The 25814-nt window shown below is 38.1% G+C and overlaps 2 protein-coding genes across 3 annotated transcripts in view; one reads left to right on the top strand and one right to left on the bottom strand.

Moving 5' to 3' along the window:
- The first annotated feature begins 2211 nt into the window (after window positions 1-2211).
- On the top strand, window positions 2212-17163 carry LOC124290955 (calcineurin B homologous protein 1-like). Of its 2 annotated transcripts, XR_006902098.1 has the most exons (8): window positions 2212-2359; window positions 7297-7369; window positions 8873-8953; window positions 10192-10298; window positions 11717-11820; window positions 12055-12135; window positions 13171-14770; window positions 14839-17163. XR_006902098.1 is itself a non-coding variant. In XM_046727803.1 (7 exons), the coding sequence occupies exons 1-7, from the start codon at window positions 2293-2295 to the stop codon at window positions 13222-13224; spliced, it is 567 nt and encodes a 188-aa protein (XP_046583759.1). In that variant the 5' UTR covers window positions 2212-2292; the 3' UTR covers window positions 13225-17163. The 2 variants fall into 2 exon arrangements, 1 of the variants encoding a protein (XP_046583759.1); XM_046727803.1 differs by having other exon boundaries at window positions 13171-17163.
- A 3511-nt stretch (window positions 17164-20674) lies between these two features.
- LOC124290935 (pyruvate carboxylase, mitochondrial-like) overlaps window positions 20675-25814 on the bottom strand; it is a 49154-nt gene continuing 44014 nt past the window's right edge. Inside the window, 1 exon segment of the mRNA XM_046727785.1 lies at window positions 20675-25813. Within this exon segment, the coding sequence (XP_046583741.1) occupies window positions 25784-25813 (30 nt within the window). The 3' untranslated portion in view covers window positions 20675-25783.

The following is a 25814-nucleotide window of genomic DNA, read 5'->3' as shown; positions in this document are numbered from 1 at the left end:
AAGCATCATCTCTGGGTCGACTGTTTGCTGAAGCTTGCGAGTCGGGGACTGGCTCAACGTCACACTGATCCACATCTAATTTACGGGGACTCTTCCTACCAGATTTCTTATCTTGACGTTTGTGACTATTTTTCTTTAAACTTGTTAGATTTATGGTCTTATTACCTTGATCTAGTGATAACTTTGTAGCTAACATATGGTAAAAGACTGTCATCGATGGGCATTGACAGGACTCCTTTGGATACAGCCGGACAGCATACGGATCACCTTTGCTCCCAGTTACCACAAAACAAGCCCTCTCTGGTACATGAGTTACACCACCAGATTGGTACAATGTCCGGGCTAAGTGTATCTGTGATAGCCGTTGAGCCTGGGCTGACTGGGCTTGGCAGCACCCTCAGACACGGCTGTCGTGTTGAGTGATACCTGATCTGAGCCGTGGTTCTTCTCCGGTTTAGGTATGTTGATACCACCTGAGGATTTGATTGATTCCACAGTCTTGTCCGGGTACATAGCAGCTTGTGTCACAGTTGTATCTGAAGGTTCCAGCGTGAGGTCGTCTACGCTTGCCTGACCACGTTGGATTTCCAAGTAGAAGAAGTTTTGCTGATGGAAGAGGACTAAAAGTACCTGGTCGTGTCTGTGTTCTTTGAAATCAAATACTCGTTTCAGCAGAAAATTCAGAGATTCAGAGCAGTTATTTGTGATTCCGTTCGCTGAAGTCATGACAAGGGAAGTTAGGACGAACTGAGCAGCGCTGTTGAAAGTGACTTCTTTCATATCTTGAACAAAAAAATTAGGTCTCCAAACGAAGGTCTGGAAGACCTACTGTTATTTTTCGAATATTATTATTATTTGTACGAAGTTTGTACCAGCTGTCCTGGTAAGAGCAGATAACCCCAATGTTAAAATATTTAAACCTCAATATCTCAAAAACTATAAGAGGTAAATTGACAAAATTCTCACTCAATGTAGACAACATTGTTCATCGATTCAACGCATAGCGGAAGTTAGTCGTCATGATAGATTTTCCGCTATTTTGAAAAAACTTAAAGTTTTTTGTCGATTTTTGCGTTTTGACGGTGCCTGTGTTTAAAAATCTTCTTTTTCAAGGTACCAAACCGTAAATAAATGAATGGGTAACAGTTTTGCTTCACATTATTGTTATGTAAAAGTCAATAATTACGTCACAGTTTCGACACAAACACAAACATTACATTTCACATTTGCGCCGTTTTGACGGCGCCTGTGTTTAAAGATCTTCTCCGCCTGAACGGCAAATAGTACATTCGTGTTTGATATATCGTTGTAAAGCCCACACTTCGGACGACTGAGATTGCTCAAGGCATGTCGATATCTTAAAATAGTTTTTTGAGTTATCGCCCTTGGAAGTTGGTCAATTTTGCCTAGTCGCATTTTCATAATATTCATTGTATTCATTAGTTTCAAGTGACATCTCTCATTTAGCATATATATGTATATATTGCTCAATGTGCGGGAAGTCCGAGGACCGTCAGTATTGCCCAGGAGGCAATCCTAGTTTTTAACTAGTTGTGATCAAATGGATGGGACGAGCCTATCCTGGCTTGTGTTGAATCTATTAGGACTTCAGTTCCACTGATGTTTCAGGTCAGGCAACCCATGCCGTTTCAAGGTTTGAACTTTCTTGAAAGCGACACTTTTGCTAACTATTCTATTAACTACAATGTAATCACAAAATCCTCTCCTGAAAACTGACATTCACTGACAATATCGCGGCTTTGCTCAGAATTACCCTGGGGTAGCCCAGTGGGTAGCGTTGGAGGCCTAGGTTCAATTCCCTACTTGGGTACAATGTGTGAATTAAATTTCTCGTATCACCCCCGTGATAATGGAATATTGATAAACGCGGCGTAAAACCATATTCACTGATACATGAACTGATTTTATTGAGATACTTATAGCTACCGTTGGCCCGATGCACTTTCATGAAGGATGAAGTGTGGCGTTCCGCATCAACAATACGTAGACATTGTACGTCCGCTTCTCTCACTCACACAATTTTGCGGTGATGTCCTAAAGAACTATAATTATAACCAATAACAAAATGATTTATTTTTTTTATGATCACTACGAAAGACGTGATATTCCTTCTTCTGCACATTATCTATAATCTATCAAAACAATTGCGTCAATATATAGTGTTTATATGTCTGGATCATCATGCAGCATTTGACCTTGACCCCAATTTTGCAGCTGTCGCATGGAAGGATACTGACACATTTCCTTCTTCATCCTCGTTGTATCGACATCATGGGTGTTCGTTCATCTCGAGAGCTTCAACAAGAAGAGATCGAGGAAATACAACGCGAAACTGGATGTAAGTGTCACTAGGTAGACAGCATACACGCCGGGTATAAAGTCGTCTGGTCAGTTACATTTACAGTAAACAATAGTATTCTCCTAACGTTAGACAGCCATGGAATAGATCGATCTTTCTGTACTAATAAGTGAAAGTGTGGGTTAACCGACGCAATAGCCACGATCCGGTTGTAGACACGATGAATACTTCATGTGAAAGATTGTTGTTGTTGTTGTTGTGGAAATGTTGTTAAGATAACAGGTTGGATATCTGTCATGAGAAATCGATATGAAGTAGAACTATTTAGAAAATAATGTCGTTTGTTCCGTGATTCAATGTGACTATTGTTGCTGTTCAGCAGTGTGAAAAGCATACATCAGTATACTGAATCAATTAGGTTAGGATATTTCTAAAGACCCACATATTTAGTTAGGCTATTCAAATTCCTGTATTTCTCCTTGGGATTTGATTTGAAGCAAAATATGAAAGTAGAAAGTATGGCCATTCAGAATACTTGTATTTGCAGATTATTTATAATATAATAATAATAATAATTTATGAGTGTGTGTCAGGTATTTGTAGTTGCGCAAACATCTCCAAGCAATCAATGACGTTCGTTTCCATCTGGATTAGGCTGCAGAGATAACTTGGGTACTTGCGTGATGTTGTTCAAATCTTCTCATTCATCCCTTGGAATATACATGTCACATGTGCAAAATGTGAATATGAATACAGTGCACATTAATATATGGGTGAGGTGAGGTGAAATTGGGTTTAACGTTGTGCTTGAGAATATTTCGCTTATATGATGGCGTGTGTATGTGTATGTGCGGCTGCTTGTACTAGCCCAGACTTAAGCTTGTTTTATAGTGCTAGCCCACTGAGATTCCTTGCCGCAGTTTGTCAAGTATGTGCACTAAAGGCATCCATTTTCTGTAGAGGCCGTTAAAGGTCTGACATATACATGTACAAAAAGTGAATATAGTACACTTTAATGTATTGGTAATAGTTGTACATATTCAGATAGCAATAATACAAGTGCAAGTATGTGCACTAAAGGCATCCATTTTCTGTAGAAGCAACATTATGTTATTTTTGGGATTACACTTTCTAATAAAGTACAGATTCTAGTACTTTTGGGGTTGAGTACCCATTTCAAACCCACACCCTCAGAGTCAGGCACCTAATCCCGAATGGGACTCAACCCCAAAAGTACAAGAATCTGTACTTTACTAAGAAAGTGTATTCCCAAATTTAACATATGTTACATTTGACCACTTTCTAAATGGCATTGTGTAATCATTCTGTAGAAGCAGTTCTGACATACACATGTATAAAAAATTATTATAGTACACATTAATGTATTGGTTATAGTTGTACATATTCAGATAGCATTAATATACTTGCATGATATTGGCCCTGAGCTTTACATGGGACTGTCCAGACCCATGGTTTGTAAAATGATATGTATTGTCAAGAATTCATCACAATTCCACAGCTGTTACACTTTGTTTCCTTATATAAAGTCAAACCTGGCTTATATTGTTAAAGTGTTCATTCAAGCTTTTCTAAAAAGAGAGCTTATGGCCCACAAGCCCTCTGTTATGTGGGTCATTTTGAAAATATTGTTAGTCACGTTTTTCATATATGTGTGTTGTGCCATAGTCTGTATCAACAAAATGGTCATGTCTTTGAATGGCATTTAGAAGTGATACACTTAAGGAAGAGAGTTTTTATGGATGTCAACTTCTTTATTATGAGGAACACAACGTTTTGGAGTATATCCTAGGGCTGGGACGATACACTATGTCACGATACAATGCGTATCGCGATATTTTACATGCGATACGATACGTATCACGATATACATACATCATGACCTTGAAAGAATGACACAGTATTAAGATATAAAATGATTTATTTCAAGGTATTTGTGTATAACAATAACACTATTGTAATAAACAAACAAGTAACTCACACTTGTGTAGTTTTCTCTAAATAAGTACTTTAACATGTTTAAGATAATGCTGTTTTGAAAAAAGTTGTGTATCGATTTGTATCGATACACCAGTCAATGATACAATAGCTGTATCAAACTTAAATGTATCGTGATGTATCGGTGAATCGTCTCAACCCTAGTATATCCTTACTCCTTCATCAGGTAAATGAATGGCATGAGGCAGAGAGCATATATATGTTCTTGTAAAAACAACAAAAAGCAATAAGACAACAAAGATACAGGCTAAACCACAGGGGTGTGTCATGCTTAGAAACAGCGTTAGAAAGACATATAGGTATATAGACCCAACCCTAGTACTGTATTAAAGGAAAGGGATGTAACGACGGAACCGCCCCCTCCTCAATCAAAGTTAGATTTCACCACGTAAACTATTTTAAAGGCCCCTTTAGGCATACGGATTGAAAGCGAGGTGAGTTTTCGCTGTCTTGGGTGATCCATGATAGTGGCTTGGAATTGAGGCGGTAGCTGTTTTCGGTGAGTCGTGGCGTATAACTTTTGAAATAATGATCAGATTGTGACCATTTATAGCTCATTTTGTAGGGAAATCATCTTGCTTTCGTTCCGTATGCCTCGATGGGGCCTTAAAAATAGTTTACGTGGTGAAATCTAACTTTGGGGAGGGGGTGGTTCCGTCGTTACATCCCTTTCCTTTTATATAGTACTAGGGTTGGGTCTATATACCTATATGTCTCTCTATCGCTGTTTCTAAGTGTGACACGCCCGTGTGGGCTAAACAATGGAAGCCAACAGTTGATGAGTGATTGGCAAAGGACAAATACTTAACACTTAATTAGTTAATTAGCAATGAATAGAAGCCAACACATAACAGTTAAATAGTGTTGATAGGTGATGAACAGATGAGGGGTAGCGGGTAATAGTGCTAATAGATAAACGCAATTGAGATTGACAAATTGCGGCCAGAACAAACAAATAGAAGCCAGAACAAAATAATAGCACCTACATTGATAACGCAGTAAGTTCAAACAACAATAATGAAAGCAATAAGTCCCAAGCTCTAGGCAGGGGGTTCCCTAGTCGTGGTTCATGGCTGGTTGGTGTCTCCTGATGCCAGCAGCTTCTTGCAGTTTTCATTGTCACCAGTTGTTGGTAAATAGCACTTTGGTGACTTCCCACATGATGTAATGTTCTTGAGAGGGAGAGTCACATGCTTTCGCAATAAAATACAGTACATTACACTACAGACATACCTTAAACTCCAAAAGCACCTGGCCATTTGGCCTCTGAGACACTAAAGTCACGAGCATTATCACAGTAATACAATAAAATAAGAGAATACAAATAAAACACATATACAACAACAGAGGCTGTCAGTATCTTGTTCACAACAACTACCAGTTCAGTGTGAAAGCTAGATGGAGGAATGAAACTGTCTACTGGGGTTGTCGACACCACGGTTTGGGATGCCCTGCCACTCTCAACACAAAGAACAACGACTTGACAAAACTTGGCCAGCCACATAACCATCGAAGTGACAGAATGTCAGTTGAAGTGAACTCTCTGAAGAAGAGAAGAAGTTACCAATCCAAGATTATACCAGCCCTGCCTAATACCCATGAGGAAATAAATCTCCAAGGTCCATGGTCAGCAAGGACAACATGCTCCTGTTTTCCACAGATGCCAACCTTTGACACCTGAGCAACGTCAACACCTGCTTCTGTGATGGAACGTTCAAGTCCTGCCCCAAGCTCTTCAAGCAAATCTACACAGTACATGGCCAGGTCGACCGAGAGATGTTCCCTCTGGCATACGCCTTTCTACCCGACAAGAAGCAGATGACCTATGATCATCTGTTCTCCTCATTCAGTACCTGTTCCCTGTTCCTTTGTCACCGACAAAGTGTTCATCGACTTCAAGACAGCAGTATGGAATGCAGTGACATCAGTGTTTCCAACATCTGAAGTAAAGGGGTGTTTATTCCACAACACACAGTGTGTATGGTGGCATGCCCAAGAGACATGTGGCCTGGCCATTCACTACAAGGACAACCCTGCTGTTCATTCCTTTGTTAGACGAGACTCAATGTTACATGAAATGACTTTCACAAAATGTAAATAAATACATGCTTGATGCAAAAGATGTATTGCATTAACATGATTAAGAAAGTTATGAAAAATGTTGGGTGAACATGTTAATAAAGATTATTTTATCTGAAATGTTGTTTCTTTTGCTTTAATAATACAACACACACACCCCCACCACACCCCCACTTGCATGCATCTTAAATCATGTCGCATTGCAGATACAGACTATAGCCCTTGAACAAAGGCTCACGCTTCAGTGGCTAAATGCTATTTACCTGGCTCACATCTCTCACCTAGCCATAGTGCAATGGTTTAACAAGACCTATTTGAGTAAACTCCAGCTAAGTGAGAGTGAACCTGTCAAATCGCTGTGACTTTTTAGCCATACACTACTAATTACTAGTATGAGTTCACTTCCTTTTAAAACTTTCAATCGGGGTAAGGTCAGCAAGAGAAACCAAAGACGTACTTAAGTTTTGCTTGAGTTGCTAAGCGAAAACAAACTAGTGATGCGTTTCAGATGCACTGACACAACACGACCATACCTGTACAGTGTGCCATGTGAATTATTGATGTTGGAATGGCGCAAGGGTGCGGCTTAGAATAAACACTGTTGTTATGCAAGCGTTTCCATCACAATGCCACCTCACCACTGCACATACTGTGTTGGATAATATGTTATTAAATCTTTCATCATGTTCAGTTTATATCATATGAGAATGTTCAGCATTTTCAGTATAAGGTATAATTTGATATTCATCCTTTGCATGTTAATGTGTATGTAAATGTTGTTAAGCTGACTGATTGATACTAATAAGTAATCACCTGATTACTATTTATTGATCTCCTGTTTAATCAGTCCTAGATTATACGTATGAACTGATTTGTTTCAGTTTCCCACAACCAGATTGTGAGACTATATGGCAGGTTTACCAACCTTGATAAGTCCAACAATGGGGTACTTAGGTAAGTTACCAAAATGACAAAGGAGCCTTCAGTCAATGAAAATCCTCATTTGACTCACATTTTTAAACCCAGGAAGCCTGATAGTAATATATTTTTAATTGATTGTTTAGTGAATGTTAGAGATGATAAACTCAAGTCTTCATGGTTATATTCATGTTTCTTTGACAGACTGCCTCATTCACTAACAGAGGCAGTGTAATAAAATGTGCTATTTACAAAACATATGTAACTGTATTCAGATAATGCTGGCCTTCTTCTCTGGGTAAACCATGCTGGCACATACCTTCAAATATAGCACACTGCCCCACTACTCAATGTTCCCCCATTCTTGGCTACTTCATCAAATACAGGGGCGGTGGGGTAGCCTAGTGGTTAAAGCGTTGGCTCGTCACGCCGAAGACCCGGGTTCGATTCCCCACATGGGCACAATGTGTTAAGCCCATTTCTGGTGTCCCCCTCCGTGATATTGCTGGAATATTGCTAAAAGCGGCGTAAAACCAAACTCAGTCAGTCAGTCAGTCATCAAATACACCAAGTTTTTTGTTTTTTTGTTTGTTTGTTTTTCCCGGTTAGGGGGGTTTTTGGGGGGGGTTTTTTCATGAAAAAATAAAGTCCTCCATCATAACATTCGTTACATAATGACACATACAAATACATGAATAGAATCATCCAACATATCAGGCTGTGACACAGTTAAACCTCCGATATATAATGGTGTATAGGGTGTTGTGTGTAGTGCCACATTCAAATACACCAAGTTGGCCTACTACTTCAAATAAACCAAGATTGCTTACTCTTTCAGAAACACCATTCTGGCATACCCTTCAAATAAACCATGCTGACCTATTCATTCACATAAACGACTTGTGACTGTCCGGGTTAGAAAATTGATCTTTAGTAACCCATGCTTGTCTTAAGAGGTGACTAACGGGATCGGGTGGTCAGGCTCGCTGACTTGGGTAACACATGTCATCGGTTCCGAATTGCGCAGATCAATGCTCATGCTGTTGATCGCTGGATAGTCTGGTCCAGAGTCGATTATCCGCCACCATATAGCTGGAATATTGCTGAATGCGGCATAAAATTAAACTCACTCACTCACACTCACTCATTCATTCATATAAACCATGCTGGCCTACTCATTCACATAAACCATGCTGGCCTACTGATTCATAAACCATGCTGGTCTACTGATTCATAAACCATGCTGGCCTACCACCCATCACTGAAGGTCAGCCACTGAAGAAATATCATTGCCACATAACAATGTTCTCACCAACATGTCTTGCTTAACTGCCTGTTGAGCGATCAATGTTTTACCAAACCTTGTATAGTGACTTGTTATGTCCCAAGCCCTTAGGCCCATATTGTTTATGCCTGATGTACTGTCAGTCCTATCTGTCCATCACATATGGAGCAATAATCTTTATCCTGGTACTTTGTATAATACTGTGGATGAAATACAATTTTCATCTGTTCATGATTTTAAACATACTTTTGCAGCCGGGAGGATTTCTTGAGGATACCAGAATTGGCCATAAACCCTTTGGGAGACAGAATTGTGCATTCTTTCTTCCAAGACAGGTATGCTATGCATGACACTTATTGAACATTTCTTTTTGTACTGGCAAACAAGGATAAGTTGGACCGGCGCAGAGAACATGTTTACGAGAAATAGGCGGTGCACGGCAATGAGCAAACCCATTTGGTTTGTGAAAGGTAGAGCAGATGTAGGCTAGTGCACGTGCACTGCATGACGATGCAATTGATTCCTGCCACTGTCGAACTCTGTGTTTGCTGAGACAGGCCACGCGCTTCACCCATCGCACTACACTTGATCGCAGACAACCTGGGGCCCCTTCGCTAACAATGGCAAGCACCAGTGGGCGGCACTCATACATGCTAATACGGGTCAATTGTCAGGTCGGTGCTCAACTTAACTTGTTTGCCCGTAGTTGTGGGATAGTGATTATTACCAGTATTGCTCTGATGTACTCAGTGATAGTTCTACTATTTATTACTGTAATCCTTAACAGGAGTAACACATCTTCATGATGTGAAACTGATCATTTACTTTATTCAAATATTATTTATTCAATAGTTATTAGCCATGTCATGGACTTGATGGCTGGCTACAACTTTCTATAAGGGAAACTCATATCTTATTTGCAGTTGGCCATTTGTGTGTCTTTGTGCCCCAGTGGCATAAGCCTTGCTCACTCAACATCCTGTTTACTCAGTGTATAATGACATCTACCCAGGGTTTATTTGCTGTCATAGGTTGTTGAAGTGCAGTTTGATTGACATAATGCTTTAAATAGTCATCTAGACCAAATACTTTCATGATTGATACAACTGATGATGTCACCTGCACTCAATTTGTCTTGTTTGATTCCTTCTTAAATACATTAGTGAAAATATTTCCTTCAGGACCTCTCAGTCTTCTGTCTGAAGGCTCACTTGTACGTGATTGTGAATTTGAATATAGATCCATTTGATACTTGCATTAAGATAAGAAGTATTTCAGGCTCATGAGTGGGGGAATATTCTACATGTATAAAAGGTATAGCATCACTTGTTTGATAACAGTTTTAGAACCTACACCGAAATGCATCTCCCACTGCATTTAAGATGTTGTTCATCCGTATATTGTTATCCTTACTTCACCCAGTAGTTGTTGGTGCATACATAAACAACCACTGGATGTAAACGTATTGTTTTAACAGAAATTAGTGAGAGTGAGATTCAGTCATAATGGCTCTGCTCTCACTGCTATCTCATTTGTCTTTGCTACTTGATGTCAAGTTCCTGTATGGTTACAGGACTGAGGTCAACTTCCGGCAGTTCATGAATGTCCTGGCCAGGTTCCGCCCACTGAAGGCAAAATCTGAGAGAAACATCCTGAACACAAGGGAGGAAAAGTTGATGTGTAAGTCCTCCATCCCATCTAAATTTCAAACACCCACAACCATCCACAGGAAAAACATCCATTCATACTTACCTCCATCCATCCATACATACACCAGTCTTCAAGTTACAGCCACAACCATAGACCAGCCAATTCACAGAAAACCCATTCATCCATACTCCCATCTATCTGTTAGCCCACTCATTCATACACCCCTCAATGCACTCATACCCTCATCAATACACTCATCCATGCCACCATGCACTCATTCATCCATCTGTACACCACCCATCAATACAAATCCCATCCATCCCAACCCCACATACACCAATCTTCCTATAAAATAACACATCCATACACTCATCCAGCCATCCATCCATACATCCTTACACTCACACACCCATCCAAACACCAAATAATCTCTAAACCCACCCAGCCATTGCTCCACCTGCCCATCCCTCCACCAAGCCATCCATACACCATCAACCCTTCAATATTTACACTGTATTTTAAACAGAATTTTGTGCTCTTTCAAACAACCCTCTATCCAGCCAATGTTGCTTTCTAAACATTCAACACTTAAGTATTAGTGCAAAAAAGAAATAGAGGACATTTACTGGAAGACAGAAAACACTTTCAGTAATGAAGTTCAGAATTTGCTATCCTTTGTGAGATTGAAACCCAAACTTCAAGGGTTTTTTATGTGGAATATTCATGTGTAAATAATATTTCATGATAAATTACAGTGTGATAATATCAAGGAAATGATATTCTCTATCCAAATTCCCTATTTCAAATACGTGTTGACTGACAGAAGGATAGAAGTAATATTGTTGCATAACTTCACTGATGCAGGACACATGTGATGCAATCCTCGAGAAATACGGTCGTCAGCTCTATGGGGTGTCAGAGGCCCGGATAAGCTGCGTATGGGGGTAAAATACGCATAGAAAATTTCGAATTACGCATTGAAAAATAATTGTTGCGTACCAATTACGCATTTAAACTGTTAGATACGCAAAGAGTTTAAAACAAATGCGTACGGAATATACTTATAAAAATCGCTTGCGTAATGAAAAAGACATCGATTGCTATCAATTTGTACTGTTAGTATAGGACAAGTGTTGTACTGTCAGTATAGGATGACTGATTTTTTATGAAATCATTTCCCTTATATTTAAGTCGGGTTTGAGTAGGTATCACATAAGGCAAAACATACCTGCTTAGTAAACTTACTCAATGAAAGTAGTGGGTAACGGAAAATGAAATACTCACTCAACATTCATAATACCCACTCCAAAAAAATACAGTGGGTACAGTACCCACATTAGCTAAATCTTATCTGGAGCTCTGGGGTGTGTTACCTACCCCAGTAAGCACTGTAATGACATTCCATGGTTTTGGTTACTTTATGTCTATACTTTTGTTTTTGTCTTCAGTTGCTTTCAAGATGTATGACCTTGATGGAGATGACCGGATTTCCAAGGAGGAGCTTCTGTCTGTTCTACACATGATGGTGGGGGCCAACATTTCAGAAGAACAGGTGAGGTTACACACAGAATGGATCTCTCAGACGATACTCTCTATCTCTGTTGTCGTACAGCATTTCTCGTATTATAAATCTTACTGTTAGTTGTCATGTCACACCTACATTGGGGTTAGGAATCCTATTTTACCTCTGTTCACTTTGTGATTAGAGGGACTATTTGCTGATAAGCTATTGGATTTTTAATAAAGATCAGTTTTGAAAGTTGGACATTCTATTTCTGCCTTTTAGTTAGGCAGCATTGCCGACCGAACAATCGTGGAGGTGGATGAGGACAAAGACACCATGATATCTTTCCAGGAGTTTGTAAAGGTAAGGTTCTTCAAGGTTGTTGTCAGAGGGTATTGGGGTAGCCCAGTGGTTCAAGCTTTTGCTTGTCACACTGAAGGCCCGAGTTCAATTCCCTAATGGGTACAATGTGTGAAGCCCATACTGGTCTTCCCTGTCATGATATTGCTGGAATATTGCTGAAATTGGCATAAACCTCAACTCACTCACGAACAGTCAGATCACATCAGTAAGTGAGGAAGGAGCTGTTCACCAATTATCTGACTGCATAATCTTCGCATCAGAACATGATATTGTCAGATGTGAGTTTGAGTGGTGTTGTCAAACTTAGTTTGCCGTTAAGTGAAGGCCGCGTTACACTGTTTTCTACTGATAAATACAGAGGATCAGTATGTTTGCCTGGTGCAATGTTCCCAATTTAACATGAAAGTCAGATGGTCCTTGTCAACATTCTGTTGTTAAAAAGTGAAGCAGTCCTTAGATTCTAATGATATAGCAACAGACTGGAACATTGCTATCATGCCTACTGGGGATACATCTGCACGAACATGTTTTGGCATATGGTCAAGTGTGTGTCACGGTACTGTTACACTGTGTAGATCAGGGCCCAGTCCCATCCAGTGATACCCTTTTGAGATCTCATGCTAGTTATACTGAAATGAGGGTCAGATGGTTACTATGCATTTGTGTGGATCATTGTTTGTCTTCTATATTGAGTTTGTTCTGTGATGTGACACCTTCATGGGTCTCCAACTCTCTCTTGCTTGTCACAAGAGGCACACTGTGGGTCAAGTTGACGGACTTGATTGATTGATGGTCATCGTAGCCAGGTGGCATGGGATGTTGTTTATCTTAAGGGAAATGCTTACCAGTAATTGCTGGGTTAAATGATCATGTGACCACATCTATTTACAGTCAAAAACAATTTTTATCAAATGTGTCCAAATGTGAAAACATGTTCATGAAATCAGTGTTATGTTTATGTTTCATGTTAAACCAGTTATGTAAGGGATAGATATAAAGTTTTGAGAATGCTCAAACATCTTCCTTGACTTGCAGGCTATGGACCGTGTTGATGTCGAACAGAAGATGAGCATCCGGTTTCTTCATTAACTGACAGAACTGATGCAGAAACGGATGCAAACGAGAAGATGACAATTACCATGACAACAGCCATATTGGACTTAAAAATATTATATTGTTGATTAAATCAGTGACTCTGTGCTTTCATGAACCAGTTATGAACTGATAATAAGATACTAATACGACTAACTTGTTATATCTAAGCAGACATTTGTAATGACCAAACTTAAGCAGAATGTTGGCAGTCAGGTGTTTAAGTTAATTATTGTCAAGGAATAACGGGTAACATGAAGGATTTTACAGTTCATCCTTGTAAGACACTTAAATGAAAATGGGTTGATAATTCCACTTACAGAAGACTTATGCACTGACTAAGAAATATATTTTCAGCACATTTTGTCATTAAATGTCTAACTATCTGGGCATTTGCAACAAAACACATTGGTCAGTAATGGAAGAACCAGCAATTGAATCCTACATTTCACAACATTCCATTTTAGATGCTTTTTAATCAAATTTCTTTACAGAACTGTTGTGATTATGATAATTTGATCTTCAAGGCATAAAGCATGTATGTTTATCCTCAGTCAGCTCCCGACATGTAAGCAGTTTATTACAGGAAAAAAGGGTACTGTTAATTCTCATCCATGGATAGTACACTTTATCAAAATATGAAAATCAACCTTCCCATACAAAAACCTTTTTGTCATGACTGCAATTTGGTTCTAGGGTTATTTCTTTTCCTATCTCATATCATATGGATGTTTTGGTTTCATAGAACATAAAAATACTTTTTCTTATCTTCCCGTAAGTTTAGGACATGCTTAAGCATGTAGGCCAGTCAACATTGTCTCCTTTTAAAGATTTACTATTTTTAATCATTGCACTTAGAGACTTAGAGTAGAATGTTTGATGTTTATGGGATACCTTTCTACTACATTCTGTATTTTTTTACTTCATGTTTTGTCTTTGAATGGCTTCATAAATTGATACCCCTAAGGAAGAGAATTTATCCATAAGTTCTCTTCCTTCATGTTTTATTTTTTTTACTTTTATCAATACCACCAAACCAAGATTCATTTATAAATAAACAAATTTCTGGTTCGCCCCTGTGGTTGCCATCATGCTGTGATCATGGGTTCGAATCCCAGCAGACTCACACTGATTATGATCCTTAGCTTGCCTGTTCCGTGCTCGTGTTTGTAGGTTTTGTCAAAGTGATAAACTGCTGAGACCAATGTTACTTCTGGCTTTTCCCCAAAACTGAAGCTTTCACACAATGACCAACTGTTCAAACGTGGACTTGCGCACAAATTACTCACTAAAATATTACAGTTAGTGTGAGATTCAATGGAACAGATCAGTTAAGTATTTGAATGAGGCCATGAGTTTAATACTGTCATCCCATAAAATGTGAAATCCTACATTTGGTCAATGATGTAGAAGAGCATCAGGGTCCTGGGTGCCGTTCCACTAACCTCTCTTCTTCTTCACGTAGAAGAATGAAAGCCGCCATTTTGGTTTCTCTTTGTTCATGAGCAACTTTGACTTTGGATCTTAACTTTCTATTGACTTGGTAAGATCTGTTAGTGGATTGTAACGTCATGCTAAGATTGGGATTTTAGGGGTTTATGATTGGCGTAGGGCTAAGATCGGTTAGTGGAACGGTATGCCGATCGTAACGTCACGCTAACATTGGGATTTTTGGGGGTTTACGATTGGCGTAGGGCTAAGATCGGTTAGTGGAACTGCACCCTGTTCCACAAAGCAATCTTAGCTCAACGATGGTTATAAAGACCATATCTTATCGCAACTTATGACAGTCGTTGATCGTGGATCGCTTTGTGGTTTAGGATTCTGATCATGATAATGACATTGTCTGTTATATAGCTTGAGATGTTTTGCACTGAAGAAGTCCATGATAGTTGATATTTGTCATATGTTAGATCTTTGCAATACCAGCATCTTTACACCAACTGTTGACGATGCTAGTGTCTTCATTATGGGGCTCCTGGTTGATGTTGATGTATAGATGTGACTATAAGAAAATAATAGACGTGCTATGTACTTTGTGTGTGTGTGTGTTGAAAAAACCACTTGCCTTCAGCTAGTAATGCATGTTATGGTGCTATTCTGCAGCATGCTTGTGATGTTTAGCATTCAGCTGTGAGATATGCGCTTATAAGGGACATTTTTTAAATGGGTTAGGATGACATCGTTTGGTATCAATATTTTTTCCAGACAACCTATATGTGTGGCCTTTTCAGTTACTATGTAATCTCTGAGGACATATCACATCATATCATGGCAGGTTTACCTGCTGGGGTCTCCTTATTCATGGCATCCCAATCTCAGTAATGGCTGACCAAAAGCATGTTTCATTATAGCTGGCATCAGTAATGAGTGACACAGATTGCATCTGGGCAGGGGTCACTGCACTTCACTACACAGTGAACAAAGGTTCAAATCCCAGATTCTCCATGATTATGAGTGAGGTTTGTCAGCATCATGCCTATTCTCGGGGATCTCACCAAAGCAGAAAGGTGTAACACTTGCATCACTGGGCTAAATCATGCTGGCTTAATATATAGTGGTCTAAGGGGCTTGGTGCAAACTCACTCGTCTCACCAGCTCTTCTCTGCATATCAATTATAGTTTATATCACTTCAGTTTCAGCATCCAGTAAATGTGTTCAGTAGTAGCATTTGGTGATCCTCTCCTACCACTCCCAAGGCCAGACAACCTGCCCCTCCTCTGTTCCCTGCCCTTACACTCCGATGACATGTGTGAGTACACTGAACACATGTGACACACAAAATACTCTAAAATCTTTTTAGTTGTATGTAAAACTGAATAGTAACATTGATGAACTGATACTGGCAGGGTGTGTATCAAGGGAAAGGTGATAGGAGCAGTAAATTTTCCCACCACGCTCTCTCTCAATGTCATTTCTCTGATGGGCGATAAGAATCTTTACTTGTGAAATTCCAAGCAATAATTTGTCCAGTCTGAAAATGAAGAAACTCTCTGTTGTATTACTCTTTATAAGATACTTTAAGGATTGCATTTCTCTGAAATTGTGTTATTTCAGAAACTCTATGTTAGCCTACCTGCCATAATACAATGTCAATACTTGTGTCTGTTGTTGAGAAGTTGGTTGGTGGTTTGGTCACTTAGTCAGTGATGTTAGTGGCTTTGCTTTCTGGCACCCACACAGCTGACTGCATCAGCTATTCTAAAGCTCACTGTGTCAAGTAACCCTTCTTGGCCTGCTTCCTCCGCTAAATGTGAACAAGTTTACCTAATGTGATTAGATATATTAATTTAGAATAGAGAGATGTTTCACTTCTTTTCAACACATGCGTAAGTTCTATTTGCAAACCAAATGCTGAAGAAAAGCAAGAAATATTTATTGTGGCAAGTAGAGTCACGTTTCAGTCATGTTTTGTGGATTTCAAGCCCAACTGCTTGCCAGATGTAGGTAAAAAGAAGTAACAGTATCTCTGTTTATCTCCACAATCAATCTATTTTGACAGTTTTGGTTCGATTTTTCCTTAAAGGAAATATTAATCTACATCTTGAAATTGAGAGAAAGGGAAAAACTAGTATGACCCATGTCAGTTCAATGATAACATTCGTGACTGTTGTAAAATGGCATTGAAATTATTATTGAAAAGACTGGTCTATGAGAAAAAGGTTGTTTTTCGGAAAGTAAGGTTCACAAATGCACGCACAATTCCTCCAAGCCTGCCAACTAGTTGATGTTTCTCTTCTTGCCATATCACAAGTGAAAGCCATATCTCTCCTGTCTTCTAACATTCATGATTCCTTTGTTTCACAGAACATTGGAATCATGAATCCAACCCATGCTCTATCCAATGCACTGACTGTGACATACCGGTAACTTTTATTCATATATTACACTGAATGTCTATTTTTGACTAATTGTTAATAAAATATCTATATATTGCTGTTGTGATGTTTTCTGTTAGTGTCATGCAAGTCATCTGCAGAGTTCATTGTGAAAAATGCCTTACATGACTATGCATGCTTCCTAGTACAGTGCAAGGTGACTTAACCAAATGTCAAGTTATTGTTAAGACACAGCTCTAAGGTATAGAACTGTAACTAAGTTATAGCCAAATGTATGCATAACATGCAGAAAGGATAAAACAACAATGGCACACCTTACATTTACACGACATAGTAATGACAGGATAAAACAAAACATTGGCACACCTTACATTTACACAACAAAATAATGACAGGATAAAACAAAACAATGGCACACCTTACATTTACACAACAAAGTAATGACAGGATAAAACAAAACATTGGCACACCTTACATTTACACAAAGTAATGACAGGATAAAACAAAACATTGGCACACCTTACATTTACACAACAAAATAATGACAGGATAAAACAAAACATTGGCACACCTTACATTTACACAACAAAATAATGACAGGATAAAACAAAACAATGGCACACCTTACATTTACACAACAAAGTAATGACAGGATAAAACAAAACATTGGCACACCTTACATTTACACAACAAAATAATGACAGGATAAAACAAAACAATGGCACACCTTACATTTACACAACAAAGTAATGACAGGATAAAACAAAACATTGGCACACCTTACATTTACACAACAAAATAATGACAGGATAAAACAAAACATTGGCACACCTTACATTTACACAACAAAGTAATGACAGGATAAAACAAAACATTGGCACACCTTACATTTACACAACAAAATAATGACAGGATAAAACAAAACAATGGCACACCTTACATTTACACAACAAAGTAATGACAGGATAAAACAAAACATTGGCACACCTTACATTTACACAACAAAATAATGACAGGATAAAACAAAACAATGGCACACCTTACATTTACACAACAAAGTAATGACAGGATAAAACAAAACATTGGCACACCTTACATTTACACAACAAAATAATGACAGGATAAAAACATTGGCACACCTTACATTTACACAACAAAAAATAATGACAGGATAAAACAAAACATTGGCACACCTTACATTTACACAACAAAATAATGACAGGATAAAACAAAACATTGGCACACCTTACATTTACACAACAAAGTAATGACAGGATAAAACAAAACATTGGCACACCTTACATTTACACAACAAAGTAATGACAGGATAAAACAAAACATTGGCACACCTTACATTTACACAACAAAGTAATGACAGGATAAAACAAAACATTGGCACACCTTACATTTACACACCTTACATTTACACAACAAAGTAATGACAGGATAAAACAAAACATTGGCACACCTTACATTTTACAACAAAGTAATGACAGGATAAAACAAAACATTGGCACACCTTACATTTACACAACAAAGTAATGACAGGATAAAACAAAACATTGGCACACCTTACATTTACACAACAAAGTAATGACAGGATAAAACAAAACATTGGCACACCTTACATTTACACAACAAAGTAATGACAGGATAAAACAAAACATTGGCACACCTTACATTTACACAACAAAGTAATGACAGGATAAAACAAAACATTGGCACACCTTACATTTACACAACAAAATAATGACAGGATAAAACAAAACATTGGCACACCTTACATTTACACAACAAAATAATGACAGGATAAAACGTTCAGTGACAGGGAATGGGCATGTGCAGGATGCAGACAACTGAAATCCATAGCATACGTAATTAAAGCTCTTACATCCATTTCTCCAGTGTGTCGGTATGAAACCAGTTTGTTACATTGCTACGAAAAATATATAACGTTGCAAGTTTGATTGACGTTATATATACTATCCCCAAAAAGAAACGCATAGGCCAGAAATCTGTTGCAAAAATGTTGTATTTTCAAACATGTATAACTCATCCACAAATAGACTTCAGTGCATGAATTTTTACATCAGTTTAGAAGAAGGAAATGTCTATACAGCCAAGTGGATAATTTTGGATAACGGAGACGTTGAGCGCGTTGGTGACGACTTAGCACGGTCCCGACGTCGGGTCTCCTGGCTCCCAATCCAATCTCTCTCAACCTGTTCCATACAGTTTGACCGGATATCCTCCGAAATCCAGGCACCCTGGCTGCTGTGCTCTCACCCGTGGCAGTACAATCACGCAAATGTAGTACCCAGATGTACCGATCTTGGGCTGCACCGGTGACTTAAGGTCTGCCTGTATGGGGACAGTCATTTGTTTTACCTGATTGGTTGTAACGAGCTGCATATCGTGATATCGTGCTCAGACTAACATTCAGACGCCTGGCAGCAGAAGATTGGTAATCTCCAGCGTGCATTCTTCCAATGGCGATGTTCGGTGTCGCAGCGTCAAGACGTGGCGTAGTGATTTGACCTTGAAACTCCTTCAAAACAAATGCCGATTTCCGAAAGTAATCTGGATTTTATAGCCAGACAGTGCATGCTCTTTGCTGCACAATTTCAACTGGAAGGTGATTTCTGTTGCATTGTGGTGATGCGTTTTTAATCCTTGTAAGAAATCTCATGAAAATCAACATTTTCAGGTAAAGTCGATTTTTAACTCGTGCAATTGTGTAAAATCATGTTATCAACACTTTTGTTACATATTTTGACGATTGTTTGAACACAATAGGTAATTAATAGATTTTAAAAAATACAAAACGCTTATAAGCGTTTCTTTTTTGGGATAGTATACATTGGCTTTATGAAATTGAAAAATCCCTTGATTCATATTTAAAGGCTGTTGATAAAATTCAACTGTACAACCTCGGTCTTGCAATTCAAATATAAAACTTCCATCAGGTCTTGCTTGAAAGTAGTATCCTTTAATATTTAGAAAAGTAATGTCTCTCTGCATGACAAGCACAAACATTTGTGTACTCATAAATCAGTAATGTAGCGGTTATCATATAATTGAGATTTATAAATAAGGTAGTGCAAAACTGAAACAGAATCATTCATCATTTTATGATGCAACCCAAATTTTGATGGTGTAGCCAAACCTATGAACCAAGTTGCACTTGATGCAGGTACTGAAAAAAAAAAGGAATTGCACCATGTGTAAGATAGTGTGATCATGTCTCATAAGGCCCTGATGGCTTGGCAGCGTTGATAATATCACTGGGTGGCCTTGTCCAGACTTGAGTATTTACAAGTCATTGTGTAAATTTTACCTGGATTGCTGCTGTATTATGCATGAAGCCAACATGCAAAACAGTGGTAAGTAAGTAGTATCCTTGCTGGAAAACATGGCCCCATTCCACAAAGAAATCTTACAGCTTCCAAAAAGCCTATGTTATATTTTTGGATTTACAATCATATTTCCATTTCAAAAGCCAGTGTTATAGTATGCCTGTTATGATGATCATCGTAGTACTGAGATCACTCTGTGGAACTGGGCCCCTTTAGAAATGGCTAATATCAGACCAAAGAACAGACAGGACATCTTTCTACATACTTTATTGAGATTAAGCAGTGTAACATATAATGCCTTGATATGATTTCATACTGATCCAGGTAACTAGAGATGAGATGACAATGTAGACAAATCTCACTTAAAGTGTAATGTCAGTAATATTAACTGTTACTCTCTAGAGACAAATACACTTGTAATGGAATATTTCAATATTTGCAAACAACTCTGCACCATAAAGTGGTGTCCTCATGTTGAAGTTGCTTACAACCAAGAACATTATAATCTTATACAAACTCACAATCACATGATTTGGGCACACTAAAGGGACACAACTCTGCATAAGGGTTGCCTTCTCGCTGGTCAACAATGCCCACTTGAAGGCAAGTGAGTTCCAAGCTGCACTTGAATAATAGTACTCGAAGACCTGTTCCACAAAATGATGTTGGTGCTGAGGTATTACGAGCCAAAGCTATAACGTATGGGCGTTATGATCGTCTCAGCACAGAGATCACTTTGTGCAACATGGCCCAACAATATTGGCTTAAGATGCCAAGAAGTGGCTAGATACATTGTCACTATTTGAACAGGCAAACTTGTGTCTGCTCTTAACAAGCAAATTGATTAAATTAAAGCTTCATCTACAGGAGTAAACAAGCTTTTTCAGTATGCTATGCCACAATACCATCCTGTGTGGCAACAGTTCAAATTGTTCTTCTTGTGCTATATTTTTACATACATTATTTAAGCAGGAAAGAACATAAACCATCTCACCACTGCAATCAATATCGTCTCCCTCATGGGGAATTCTCGGACAATTTAAATGTATACCAGTTATATATTGTGCGCCATCAACAGATGCATGAGTACAAACGGGAGAAACAGGAGGCTTATAAAAAGAGTAGTTAAGCTCAGGCCAGACCTATTGATTTTTCTGTTTTATTGACCCACAGCCAAAAAACCCATATTCTAAAAAGAATCTAAGCAAAATATTATTCAAAATATGTGTATGTTCAATCATAAAGTCAACTGTTTGCTAAATTTATGGCAGGTTTTTACATTAAACAAACATCAATCTGTTTGGCCTGATACTTTAATATCTGTTATATAGTGGCGGTGTGTTGGCTGAGCTTATTAGTGTTAAAAGATATACTGCAGTTTCAGACATTCTTAATAACATTCATTCACTCAAGTTTAGCACCATATCAAAATGCGGCACAACTATATTAAGGTCTTGTTCAGTGTTACCTGCCGTCATCAGCCATACATTTACAGCAAAGGAACATAGAAACTTACTTAAACAAGTCTCTCATAAAGAAACCATATTATTCAAACTTTTATAAATGTCAATCCTTTTCCTTCTGAGGATGGGAAAATTCATGAGTTTCTATCAATAAAAAATATTCTATGAATATTTCCCTGAATATAATGTCTAGGATTTCATATAACTGTATGTCATCATTAATAAAGCATACGACTATGGAAAACAACTTGTTGTTTATTGCACAGAGCGACGTTTTTTGTAGATTCCTACACCGTTTCAAGCTAAAGTAACTACAACCAAGTGTAGAGAAGTGTATAAATATAGTAAGATGTGACATTAACAGTAGCATGTAATTGAATAACAATAAACAAGAAGTTGTTATCTATAAACTCGTCCACGCTTTATCACTGACTCACCAACCCTGAATGCCGATCAAACAATTGTATGTCATCATTTTGGCATAGGTTGTTGAGACAGATAAAAGGGAACCTTTAATCAACAAACAAATAATTCAATAACAATTGATTCTAATCCATTTGATTGGGTACCCCAGAGCAGTTGTCTTGTACTATTGTTTCCATAAACCAAACATAAATCACCCTCAGCCATGTTATGGAATGCTACTTACTGACTGGCTCATAACAGAATTGGCAGGGCTTGCATTGAATTACTCTGTTGAACAATGTTCTAGATTGTCCACACTTATATTTGTGTTAATGAATATATACACAGTCAGTAGAGTTGTTACTGCTAACATGTTTATCTTCTTCAATATACAGTGTATACACATGGCAGATTTGTGCAAACATCGTAGATGTTATGTCTAAAACTCCATAATTGCAAAACATGTTGAAGTCAGTTCTTAAATAATCCTGAAATAGACACAGCAAATTAATTGGAGCCAAATTCTTTGACAAGTTATTCACATGACTGAGTATTCATATACTACCATATACCAATATTACCAATGTATCCCACCCCCCAACAAACCATGGACGAGACCATATCTAGAATCTAAACTTGTCTGAGATAAATGGATTTCAGGAGTAGTGAGGTTAAAAGGTTTACTGTTTTAGCAAACACAGATATTCACTGGGGAATCAGGATTTGCCTACAACACACATCAACACAGTTTGTGATACTGAAAGGGCTATACAGCTTACTGTGCAGCAGTTTTGTGTGAAACGTTCCATGTCAGCTCAGCTAACTTGCGTTTAATTTCTACAGGTAATTTAGCCTTCTTCTGACAGTATGACGCAATCCAATGTGGCATGCAGGTTCATGCTTGGTCATGAACTGGTATAATACCAGCCTCAGTAGGAAACAGGTATAGTGAATACTTGTAAATACTTCTTCACTAAAATCAATAGAGAAGTAATTCATGATTGGATACATAATTAAGCCATTCGTGTCAACCCCTGTGTATATTCACCGACTGGTCATGCTGGTACGGATATAGTTTCACTGCAACAGCATCCATAGCATCCATCAGTTGATACTTTGGGATATTTGGCACCACAAAATGGCAATAATATGTATACAATGTAATCCATGCTTTGCCCTCAGAGCGTTCAGGGGCAATCAGCGGACAGGGGAATTTGACCTAGAGCAGCACCTGATAGTCAATTGAAGGGAGATAACTCTGGTATATTTCAGCTTCAACAGTTTCTCAACCAGTGATACAGAGTTTTCTGTGTCCCATAATTTTTGTAACATATTTTGTGAAACATATATAATCACATGTAAGCTTATAACAATTAATAAAAATACCTTTCTGATCTTGAGTATATTACTTGTTAATATATACACATCACTACACCATCTGTATGCAGTAAAACACAAAATATCTTAACTAAAATCTAGTTGCGTTATCAAAGTATGTCTGATGTATGTACAGTATGTGTCTAATATCCTACTTAAAATTTGCATTGATGGATTGTCTAACTCAGTCTTGATTAGGGCACTGTTGTTATTACAGGGAAATATTTATACTCATTTCCATGTTTCCAAACAAAAATTATTATTAAAGATAATTTCAAAAACTGGAATGTTTAATCAAAATATACGTCTTTAGATATATACTTATATATTATCCTTGAATAGGAACTAGACAACTAATTAACCAGCTGTTGGAACTTAATGAACTTTGGAAATCCTCCCTTCTCTATTGTTATGTGACGACTGCGTGGCTCAATATATACTGGAATCTCATGCACCACTCAATAATATTTCAATACATTGTATACATGAAATAACAATTAAACAAAACACAATCCTAAATTTATTTCTGATCTGTGTACACAGTGACATAAAGTAAATATCTATAGTGAAATATATTACATACTTCTCGAAATAAGATCAAGAACACTTGATTTGTTCATCTCACTGCGGTCAATCTGTCAAGGCTGATGGGTTTTGTAACACACAGCCCCACAGATGTGGGTGTTATAACAGTATACCAGACTTTATACCCTGCACTCAAACCAGGAACCTATCTTACAAATTAATTCACACTATGTAGCAATTATTACTTGAAAGTACTGTAATATAATAGCTTAAATTTACATCAGTGCTTCACAGGCTGTGAATGTTTGGATGAACTGTATGACACAAAGATATCATATGAACAATATCTCGGTGAACACCATGGATTTCTGTAGATCATCAATATACATTGCACTTGCTGCAAGCACCACAAGCATTCAACAACTCTGGTCAGACACATCATACACATACGTCCATATCTGTCACTCAAACACTCCATGTGTCAATCATTCAACAAACAACCAATCACCATCAAGCTGACCATGTTCTGAATACATGAGGTTACTGTGGATGAAGGTATATGCATTCCTATGTTCATTGATGTCACACAGTATTTAACCACACGACTAGTAATTGTTACCAAGATGTGCACATAGTGCCCACAACTGTCCCTGGTAACAACAAATGTGTAACAAGCTTTAAAACATATCTGTCAAAAACCAAACAACTTACAAGAAATATCTTGCACCACTGCATACCCTTAAGAACTATTAAGTCTACATAAGATAGAATGTACACAGGAACACACACCATGCAATAGTTGGCTTTGGGAACATGATGTAAAAACTGCACCCACTGAGAGGTATATAGCATTACACTCACCAAAATTTGATTATTTTATCACGTTCATTTCTACTTCATTCCAACACAAGGCTAATTGTATTTATTTTGTATAGACATATGAATATGAATATTTGCTACAACTTCTGTTACTGACTGTAAAAGACTGCTGGTAATATCAGGTCGGTTCAACACAGTGGAATCATTCACGATAAACATCGGTAGCTGTAACCAGAAGTCATTATACACTCATTGGGCTTGTGATTTTGCACATAATATCGATCAGTACAGCAACAGGTCTACTTCCAGAGAGGCTGGATATAACCAGTGACAAACACTCTGACTGCCTGCATACTAAATCCACAACACTCCCAACTGCCATTAGAGCTCTAATGTAGTCTACGATGCACACTGTTAGAACATGATCACTTGTACATTTAACTATCTCTGTCATAAGATATCTAGCAATACACAATCAACTGATTAAGCATACTAAAAGAATGAAAATCTGTTAAACTTGTGTTCCTTTCCGGGTTAGAGTATGCCATGATTCTAATCATTCACCGTGTTAAAATATTCGTCACAACAACGCCATTTGATGACCAACAAACTTTCACCCATCACTTTTCATGACATTTTCCAATTGAATTGGTCCAGTCTCCCAACACCATCATCGTGAAAATATTCCTCATAATCCGTACATTAAGAACCTATGGTCAGGTCAGTTCTGTTGGTCAGTGTTTCTTCTGCCAGTCTTCCTGGTCTGACCAATCACTCAATGTCCATCAACAAGTCGTCCCCC

The sequence above is a fragment of the Haliotis rubra genome, unplaced genomic scaffold (genome assembly GCF_003918875.1).
Source record: "Haliotis rubra isolate DU_JTF1 unplaced genomic scaffold, ASM391887v1 Scf1129, whole genome shotgun sequence".
In the NCBI taxonomy this organism is placed as follows: domain Eukaryota; kingdom Metazoa; phylum Mollusca; class Gastropoda; order Lepetellida; family Haliotidae; genus Haliotis; species Haliotis rubra.
Note: the sequence above shows the minus strand (reverse complement) of the source record. Positions and strands in the feature narration are given on the sequence as shown.